This window comes from Nymphalis io, chromosome 12 (genome assembly GCF_905147045.1).
Source record: "Nymphalis io chromosome 12, ilAglIoxx1.1, whole genome shotgun sequence".
NCBI classification, from domain to species: domain Eukaryota; kingdom Metazoa; phylum Arthropoda; class Insecta; order Lepidoptera; family Nymphalidae; genus Nymphalis; species Nymphalis io.
This window is the reverse complement of record NC_065899.1, coordinates 5,084,114-5,094,974: the sequence shown is the minus strand read 5'-3', so window position 1 is coordinate 5,094,974 and position 10,861 is coordinate 5,084,114. Positions and strand designations below refer to the sequence as shown.

Here is a 10,861-nt window from a genome sequence, read left to right as displayed (position 1 = left end):
TGCAGTTGAAGCAAAATGTAATCGCATATATTTTAAATAATATATTGAAATCTTCTGCAGCTACACAAATAATGTAGTGTCCGTTCTGTATTGTTTATCACATCAAACCTTGCAAAGGTATCAAGAAATTAATAAAATGATATATTATAATGGAAGTTTGTTTTATTTATATTTTCTTTTACACTTAACAAATGTATGCACCATAGGTCTTTCATATGAACCAAATAGAACCTAATTATTTTGATATTAAATCCCGAATTAATTTAAAGTCTAGGTGAAAACTGCCTAAGAACAGAGCCATTACCGAATAAGTTTTCATAATAATTAATTAAATTATATGCATGATATAATTTATAATAATTGAAAGACTAATGAAATAAATATAATGAGGTATCTACCTAGTGCTCCTTACCTAACAACTGGTGGTATGTGTCGCAATATATAAATTAGCTCTCTAAACAAAATGAAATTAATATAAAACTTTTTTTTATATGCGCCGGGATGGCAAATGACTCTACTCCACCTGATGGTAAGTGGTAGTAGAGTCCAAACGCGACGACGACTAGTACAGTCGGAAAAAATGTTCTGTACTAGCCGTATTATTATATTATTGTATTAATTTTTAATGTATCTTAATTATATTGGTTCAAAACATACATTATAATTATAGTTACTAATTCTGCGATGAGACATTGTCTGAAATTTATTTTTAAATATCCATGTTTGAAAGTTTATTGATAACCACGTTGTATGAAAATAATTTTGTTCAGATGTATTCATTGTAGTTATGTATGCAAACTTTTCTTGTTTAATGTTATACCCAATATTACTTTAATATAACTACTTTGTGCAGTCGATCATAGAGAGCAAGGTGAGAGAGAACCGTGGGGAGCGTACTAATCCTCAGACCCCGCATTAATTATTGAAAAATATTTGTTTATTTATTACTGACGATGGCATGTGGGGTGGCTGTATAATTTTAGTTTTGTAAACGCAAATCTTCACAAAATGTGAAGATGTGCGTTTTTGTACAAAACTAAACAAGCTCTAAGAAAGAATAGGCGACTTTAATTTTTTATTTTTGCGATTTAATAAATCAAAAATTTTATATTAAAAAAAAAACACAATTTTTAAAACTCTTGCTGTTGCTAAGATTCGACTAGGACCATTAGTATTAAAATATCGTAAAGCAAAACCAATTTGCTATATGTTTTTTATATGTCAAATTCATGTCATAGCTTATATTAAAACTTTACAATTACCGTTTTACGTCTTTAAAAATAAAATAATAAGTTATTGATAGTGTATGCAGTGCCTTATTTACGGACTTTTATATGTATCTGTATATAAATAATGACAATTTTTTTTTAATCTGGAAACAAAATGTCAAAACTATAAAATGGAGGTTTGTTTGATGTAATTATTAATGTTTTGCTTATGAACGAAAACAAAATGTGTGTATAATATTTTCTATACTATATTTCAATCAATCAATATGGCTTCTTTAATTAATAAAATAGAAATGTTAATTAAAAGGGAAAAGACGACACCAGAACGAAAGAAAGATGACACCACCAAGTCCTCGAGTGAGATACTTTCCGAACTTTTTAGTGCCTTTAATGCCGACCCACCGAAAATTGACGAAACTTCTCATAAAAAGTCTAAAAAAAGTAAAAAGAAACATAAAAAAGATAAAAAGAAACGTAGTCGTAGTGTAAGCTCTGGAAGTGACTCCGACAAAAGCGAATATTCTCATAAAAGAAAGAAGAGAAAAAAAGCTAAATCAAAAAAACGAAAAGAAATACGATCTCCTTCAATCGGCCGTTCTGGAACACCCGAAATAAAACCTAAAACAGAATCACTTAAAACAAAAATAAAAAAAGAATCTATCCAATTCAAACCTGAAACTAAAATCAAAAAAGAAACCAAAATTGATAGAGTGCTTGAAAATAAGGTATCTATTAAGACCGTAGATTCGAACAATAAGAATTCCTCTTTGAATATAGATGCAAGTATGATACCAATGCCTGAATCTCCAAAGGTAATAAAACTTGAATCCAATGATCTTCGATTACAGCTAGATAAAAAGGTAGATTCCACTACAGAAAGCGATAAGGCAAAAGGAAAGATTCAAATAAAAAATTTAAAATTTAGTGCAGTGTTTGAAGAAACAGTTAAAAAAGCCGAAGAAGAAGCAAGAAAGAAAGCTGAAAAGGTTGAAGAGGGTGAATATACTGATTCATCAAGTAGCTTAGAAAAAGACGAGGAGCCTAATTCACAATTCCCCAAGTCTTCAGATCCTGGTGGTATCTTAAAACAGCAGGCTGCTGAGGAAGTCAAAGTGTATGTATCTTATAATAATCTCAATTGTATAATGTGTATTAATAACACACCTAAAATAACTTAGAAATTTTGTTTACAGTCCTGATAAATTGAGCAATGAAGATAAGTCTTCCACAAAACAAAAGCAACCAGAAAGTACAAACAAGCCTTCAAAAAAAGAAAGGAGTAGATCCAGAAAGAGGTTAAATATGTGTAACTTACTGTGTTTTTTAACCATGAAATACCTACTTTTTTTTCTTTATTTAATTTAGGAATATTTGTCCTACACAGGCACATCAGTCCCATAATACCTATTGTTATTTTAATTTCAGTTACTCCATTAAATTAAAGGATATTTAGTATACAAAATACATAAAATAGTTTATAAAAAAACTATTATAAATCCTGCTACGAGCTTAGCTTATGTTAAAAGATACCATTTTAAAGGAAACAAATTTTCATGTAAAATGTTTAAATCAACCATATGACATACGCAAGTATATGTGTATGTCATATGGTTGATTGAACATGCACAAGTATTATACCAAAGGAGACAAATTAAAGTAAACTACATTATATTTCCATTATAGAATCATGAAAGAAATACAACAAGTTGATTATTTGTGTACATATTTCAATAGCCAGTCTGCAATAACTTATTGCAGATCCACAAGCAAGTCAAGGCGATCAAGATCTCACTCTACATCACGGCGGAGACGCCATAGATCAAGGTCAAAGTCCAGGCGCAGAAGTCGCTCCAGGCATAGATCTAGATCTAAACGAAGATCTAAGTCTAGATCACGTCGCAGGTCTTCCTCAAAATCGCGACATCGGTCGTCCTCGAAAGCACGACATAGATCCTCCTCGAAAGCACGACATAGATCCTCCTCGAAAGCACGACATAGATCCTCCTCGAAAGCACGACATAGATCCTCCTCGAAAGCACGACATAGATCCTCATCAAAATCAAAACATAGATCTCGACATTATTCACCCAGGCATAGGAGTCGGAGATCAAGGTAATCTATATTAACCACATTCCTCGATTTATTTATTAATTATTAACTTAAAACTAAATTTCATTTATGTCCTTATAATCCTGGAATTGAAAGATAAATTGTTTTAGATAAGTATTACATTCTTGCAAAAATTGTATCATACTCATCTTTATGTTGTAGATCACCAACAGGTGTAAAATTAGCTGATAGTGAAAAGAAACGTCTTCTTGAAGTAGCAAGGCGAAATGCAATTAACATGCTTAAAAATGGAGCTGTACCAGCTGGAGCAGCTGTATTACCTCCACACACGAGAAATCAAGTCATGGCTGCCATACAATCTGGAGGTAACTTTCTTTATACGACTTATAACTGACACTGAGATACTCGTTCAGCCTTCAATTATAAAAGATAACATTTTACTTCATTTACACAGGCAAATCTGTGGATGAACTGACAGACTTCTGCAAACATCTATCAAAAAAGGAAGCACTGGGTGAACTATCATCCGTCTCCTCTAATGATGACAACATGAGTGAGAATGAAGATACTATAGCATTTCACCATCCCTTCTTAGTTAAAGAAAAGGCCCCCATTGTTATGAATATAAGAGTAAGTTTAATAATAAGAATGTAATAATATAAATAAATAGGTACTATTTCTTCATGACATATTAATAGAAAAATTATAAAAATATGATAACTTAATATGGAGAGTTTTAATAATAAAATTTTTTTATTAAAACTTTTAATGATCACAGTCAGAGCACAGTATAATTAATTTTACACAAACAAAGTCACAGCTAGATTAAATAAAACATTGTAATATTACTATTACAGGGTGGGGCCCCACTGCCAGCAAAGTCCTCTGTAGTGCCAATAGCCAATAAAGAGGAACTTCGACTACAGTTTCCCGTCTCTTCTGGTACACAGCACAGAGAAAAAGCATCAGAATGGGTTCCTGTTTCACCTAAAAGAGATATGGTAATTTTAATACAATTAAAATCTTATCTTAATCTAATCTTAGTACTAATTTTATATTTGGCTTCTTACCCAATTTGCATCATGAGATATGATGGAAATCATCAAGAAGATTGAATGTACAAACGTTGATAGGAAAGCAATCAGATATAAACACAGAGAGATCAGGCTCAGGATCTACTTACTATGTACAGGCTTCACAAGTCCTCAACAAAGAATAATTATGAACCTATGATCGATAAATTGATCCTGATCTAACCATAATACCAATGAGGCTGTATATTACCATGATATACATTTCACACTTTAAGATATGATCAAATTACAAAGTTTTGTCATACTAAAAGCTACAAAAGTATTTTTTTTATTGTTATTGCAGCAAGTCGCAAAACTGAATTCCAAATCTCCAACAAGATCCACTACGCCTCCAGAGACATTGAGGTATCTTGAGCTGTTTTATATTATATTATCTACCCATACATATGGTTAAGGTGTTGTAATTACTTAAAATAAATAATAAAATCTACGCCTTTTATGGCTTTTCTTACTTCATATATTGTTTTTTTAACAATGTATGTATGTATCTAAAAGTACTAAAAATTTTACGATAATTCTTTGAGTAAAGACTAAAAAACAATACAGAAAATTTTATTATTAATGCAATAAATTATTGATAAAAGATTGAATACCTTTAATTGTTTTCTCTTCAACAAAATCGTTTCGTTGTTTTGAAATTGTTTTTTATTTTAGTATATGTTCTGCCCCATTGGCGCTTCCTGCGCCGTCGTCAACAACACCTTCATACTTGAAGAGTTTTACAACTGGAAGTCGTAAGTATTTAATTTTAATCATATAAAACACGCCCATTAATTCTTATTATTGTTTTAGCAAATCGATTCAATAATAATAATGCAAATACTATTATGTTTCCTTTAACAATTAATTATTTTAAAAAAAAGCGAGAAGTTATTATATGGGATGTATACGATAAATTGTATCTGATTATATCATACAATCCGAAATGCTGGTAGCTCTACTTTAAGTTAACTTTAAATCGGCGTTTCAAAAGTGCTTGTAAGAGTTTACTAAAATAAAGTATTCAATTCTATAGTTTTGATAACCATGTGGTGACATTGATCACCACATCGAGAAAAGAAATAATTTAATACATGTATAAACAATTTGTCTAAACTGAAATAATATTTAAATTTTATACATTATCATATATCTATAATGAAGCCATGTTGAATTATTTAGTAAATGAAGGCTAGATGAAGATTATATTTTGGTTTTGTACACATAAAACGACCAGTATCGAATCACTAGATAATATAAAGAAATAGAAAATATACTATATTTTCTATTTCTTTATTTTACGAATATTTCGCATATTATTATTTTTCAGAGTTATCATCTGTTCCTGCTTTACCTGCTCCCGGTCCGCAGGCATATCCCCCTGGAGTTGATTCTCCAATGATTGTGAGTTATTCATCGAATATTCGAATTATAGTTAATTAGCTTGTATAAGAGGCAGAGGGGCAGCTATTAGGTAAAAAAAGTATAGCCTATGGCCTTCCTCAGGATCCAAGCTTGCTTCATACCGAATTTCATCAAAATCGGTTTAATGATTTAGCCGTGAAAGCGTAAGAAAGAGAGAGAGTTACTCTCGCATTTATAATATTAAGTATATGGTTCTAATAAATTAGAAAAGTAAAATTCAGAATTCGTTAATCAAAGTATATATTTTTGTAGGACGTGGAGTCGATCGTTTCACAGAAGTTACTAATGATTCGTAAAGAACAAGAACAAAATGAATTAGATAGTACACAAGGCGTAAGTATTTTTTTTTTATTTTGTCTCGAAATCAGTATTCATTATAAATTTATGATTTAATTATAAATTCGATTAACATAGAACATGCACTAATCCACAACAAAATATAAAAAAAATTAAATTTCTATACATTGCTTATTTCTAATTAATCCGAGCAGTCGTCATGACTGCTGTTTTTAATTCTCGCTTGGGATCTATATATTCATAGACCGAATCGTTCTTTTCCATTTTTGTTTTACATAAAAAATAATTTATTTTAAAAAGCTTCATATGTATTATCCAATAGACTTAATAAGCTCGAAAAATAAACATATTTTACAACGAAAGATAATTAATATGGCACGAAATATGGTCGATCCGTAAGGACATGTCGATCCCGCAGTTCGGCTGGACGAAGGAGAGCCGGCCGGGCCAGTTCACGGGCTCCACGGGCGCGCACATCCTCACGCCGCGCGAGCTCGCCAGCGGCACGCAGGCCTGGGCCAAGAAGGTACCGCCCACGAACCACCTCCACAGCTTTACCTACCAATTATATAACCTACAGACAGTAGTGGCAGACCAATGTTTATATTATGAGACTTGGAATGGCGTTTATATAATATTCACGCCGTCGTCTGCATTCGGTATTTCGAATATTAATATATTAGGGATTTAGGAAACTTACTCTGTATAGTATATTTAATTAATTATGTAATTCTATTACTATATTACTTGTAATATATTGTAAAATTATATAAAAAATTAACAGAACTCGAAGCAATCCTAAAACTTATGGTATCACAATGTGATAACCAAGGTTGGTGACCCAGTAATATCGATTTGTTATTTGTATGCTTTAAACCAACAGTATCAAATAGAACCTGGCGAAGTGTTTTAATCCTGCAGTACACTTTTTATTTAATTTTTTAAATCTTATTTCAATATATAACCATAAAAAAAACCTTTCAATTTCAAATCGTATTTTTATATCAATATGAAATATTCTTTCACACACACGATGATTACATTATACTTTTTTTTCTATATTTATGTTTACAATCAAAAGCCATAGGTTCTGTTTAATACTGCGATACTCTAAATAACTTTTCTTTCAGCTCGGATCGCCGTTCGGGATACGGGTTATCTACTCAATGGTCCGGCGGCCTCAGTCAGAAATTATAATACTATGTATTATTCTTTCTGACTTTATTAATATTTTGTGATGGTCATGACAACATTGCTTTTAACATTAGGTTTTTTTTATATGTTAATAGAATTTCCCGCCCACTTCGCTAGCTCTATTAAACATTTTTTAATGCGTCCAATTTCTAGAGCTCGCTGTAACACGTCACGTTTTCATAATATGTACAGTGTTAGCAGTAATACGTAGTGTATTACTGTGCTTTACTTGATTAAATTTTATCGACGAATTTCACTCTGGCGAAGCAAAGCCATAATTTTTTCAGCATACACACACGTTACGAGAATTTCCTTTTCTAAATTATTATGAATACTACTTGTATTATAATAATTATTTCAACAAATTTTTAAATAAATATATATATATATATAGGTTATATAAAATATTTTTTGCACATTTCAAAATTTCAAATGTGTACAAATAAAATATTCATTACTTCATTAAAAAAACTTTAAATAGTGAGTGACTTGCAGCTAATGTTGTTGTAACCATCTAGTAAAAACCCCGATTTACTCACGTCACGTGTAAAGAGAGAACTTTTGTAGTTCGCTCATTACACTATAAGTTACTGTAATAGCACAAGATGGTAATTTTCATGCCATAGATTATGGCATGTCATTTATCATTGCCATTATTGCATACAGATATTCAGTTTTCCCCTTATATGACTGGCTAATAAAAAACAGTATAGAAATACATTAACTCAAGAGTAGAGTTATTATAAAAAAAGTTAACACGATTTCATTATTTAAAATTTTTAATAAAAATATTTGATACCAATTTCCCACATTCCCGCGAGAGGCGAGACGAGTCACGAGCACACACGTCGGTTAAATAGACGTCCGTCATTCGCTTCGTGTTTCGCCTCGCTTGTTGTGCAAAATGTGTTTATTAAAATTAATTTTCTTTTATGGATCCATTTCGCAGTGATTGCCCAACTTGCCAACTAGCCCAAGCACTGTTTAACTTAGTCAGTCCATGTACATTAATCATTCTAGTCTAGTGATTTATTGGATAAAATAAAACGGGCTTCAAGAAAAACTAGACCTAAATGGGGAAATCGTGAATATTTGTTGCAGCTTTTAAAAGATAAGGAGACGCGAGCACTTCGATAGACGCACCGCCGTCGACCATAGGTGCAAATAATGTACCCGCTGCAAAGGTAAGGAACACAAAAGGGAAGAAAATCGTACAAGAGAAGATATACATAAAAAATATGTCATTGAAAAGTGAAATACTTGTGTTGTGTTTTATGGTAGGAATAAACTTAAATGTCTTACAATTCGAGGGAATTTATAGGTACAACTAATAAATACACAAAATCAAAACAGTTTATTTTTGTGTAAAGAATTTAGTTTGTAATTATTATTGAATTGAGTATTTGAACATAGGATCAACTAGTTCGTGCTGCGCCTGTTGAAGGCGGTATGGGGATGCAACTCCTTCAGAAGATGGGTTGGACCCCCGGACAAGGTTTGGGCAAAGAAGGAACAGGAACATTACAACCTCTTCTTTTAGAAGTTAAGTTGGACACAAGAGGTTTGACATCCAAAGAAGAAGTCAGTAGCAGACATGGAAAAAGTGTAAGTATATCAAACTCTTATGCATGCAAATATATTGCTGTAATGTTGTGTGGTACAGCTGTGCTGCCATACAAAATATTTATATTTTATTTAAATTTAAAACCTCAATTGGCTTACAAATTAATAGATATATAATTTAAAATATATTGAATTGTGCCGGCTAAAAAAGGGAGCGATCCAGCCAATAATGAAAACACATCTTAAATTCTATGACTAATCAATATATATTGTTTAATTAGAACTGTATATAGTCACTTTGATACCTAATTGAAATAAATAAAACAATAATTGGAACAAAAGGAAGCTGACTGATGATGATGTTGGTATTAATTCAGATTTTTTTTAATTTTTCAGATTAAACCCCAACGTTTGGGGCGTAGAGGCTCTGCTCCATTAGTGGCTGGTGGAAAACATCCTGTATCTTTACTAGGAGAATATTGCTCAAAACAGAAACTCGGACCGCCCGAATATAATTTGTGTTTTGAATGTGGTCCTGATCATAAAAAAAATTTTCTTTTCAAGGTTTGTTCTAAATTAGTATGCAACCATATAAAATTTGTAATTAAAAGTTTACATCACAACCATTGCCATTTCTAGCATATTTTTGTATCTTCCCAAATGTTTTTCCACATCACATATTCCATGAATTCTAAGTTTCTTTTTAATAAAGTTTCATTAATCTCATTGAAATATATCATGAATATATATTTTTTTAAAGTCAGAAATCTTAATACTTATTTTCTTCAAAATCAATCCGGGCACCACCACTATGTTTTAATTTGCTTGATTTCCTAACATGAATTGTTTTAGGAAAACATATGGAGAAAATTAAAAAAAATTGAACTGAAGAAATAACCTGTTTCAAATTTTTTTAAAGGTAAAGGTTGCAGGTGTTGAGTATCAGCCTGCAGTGGCCAGTGCAAACAAGAAGCAAGCGAAAGCTGATGCAGCGCAACTTGCCCTACAAAAATTAGGCATTGTAACTTAGAAAATAAGACTTAACTTTTACATTTATATTATAATAAATGTTGTATATGTTTTTTTTTAAATAATGAATAACATTATTACATACCAGGCAATTATTAAATTCAAGCATAAAATTCTTTAAATTTCCACCCAATAAAGTTCTTTGTGTATTTAAATTATATTCTTAATTTCTTCACAGAACATTCTTTGCTAAATATTGGTAAAAATATGATAATAGAATATTTTTTTATACTTTCTTTATATTAATATAAAGTAAAAATACTCCTCTAATATATTATAATGTACTCCTGAACTTAGGCAACTGTAGCCAATTTCGAGAGCTAGCCAACTGATGGGATAGTAATGGAACACAATCAGAGAGAACAAACCAACAACTTTACAGTACACTTCTCAAAGCTGTGCTGTATAAAACTGGCTGCTCAACTCCGGGCTGCTACAGAAAATTTCAAGATTGAAGAACCCAACAACTTCATTGGTCATTAGACCAAGCAGTTAGAATAATAAATTAATTAAAATCCTCAGGCTGTTTTATTTAAATATACTTTTAACAGAAAATAAAAATAATGGGACTTAATATGAATTTTACAGTATGTGTTAATTGATAATTTTGATGCCTAATTTTATGAGCTTTTCTGCTCAGATTCAATTTCTACAAATTTACATGTATCTGATTAGGTTGAAAATAATTCCCTTGTTCTTGCTTAGATCATAACACAAAAATTTTACTTTGAATACATCTGTATTAAATAAATCTAAGCATATTTACAAATATACTTCCCATGCCTTGATCAGTAGCTGCAATTATGTAATAGAATAATTATTTTTAGAGCTTGTATTAAGCCCAGTATGAAAAACTTAATTAAATTTGCAAGTGTAACTGGTAACATAAATTTAATCATTTCTATATTTATAAGGTTGTGCCACAATAATTAGACAAAAAACATACTAGTTTCCAAAACATTACTCCCATAGGTTTGAAAA

The 10,861-nt window shown here is 31.0% G+C and overlaps 1 protein-coding gene and 1 long non-coding RNA gene across 12 annotated transcripts; one reads left to right on the top strand and one right to left on the bottom strand.

Moving 5' to 3' along the window:
- The first annotated feature begins 1,386 nt into the window (after positions 1-1,386).
- LOC126772313 (protein Son-like) lies at positions 1,387-10,399 on the top strand. Of its 11 annotated transcripts, none has more exons than XM_050492616.1 (16): positions 1,387-2,343; positions 2,423-2,524; positions 2,988-3,155; positions 3,252-3,341; positions 3,501-3,664; positions 3,754-3,929; positions 4,157-4,300; positions 4,677-4,738; positions 5,048-5,127; positions 5,703-5,776; positions 6,050-6,130; positions 6,495-6,620; positions 8,702-8,893; positions 9,248-9,415; positions 9,771-9,867; positions 10,178-10,399. In XM_050492616.1, the coding sequence occupies exons 1-16, from the start codon at positions 1,496-1,498 to the stop codon at positions 10,210-10,212; spliced, it is 2,607 nt and encodes an 868-aa protein (XP_050348573.1). In that variant the 5' UTR covers positions 1,387-1,495; the 3' UTR covers positions 10,213-10,399. The 11 variants fall into 11 exon arrangements, 8 of the variants coding, with proteins under 8 accessions (XP_050348573.1, XP_050348572.1, XP_050348571.1 ...); XM_050492615.1 differs by having other exon boundaries at positions 3,228-3,341; XM_050492614.1 differs by having other exon boundaries at positions 3,204-3,341.
- LOC126772452 (uncharacterized) lies at positions 6,348-8,140 on the bottom strand. Its single transcript, XR_007669660.1, has 2 exons — positions 8,088-8,140; positions 6,348-6,652 (listed from the first exon to the last, which is right to left on the bottom strand). It is a non-coding gene; the product is annotated as an uncharacterized LOC126772452 (long non-coding RNA).
- Positions 10,400-10,861: the final 462 nt, after the last annotated feature.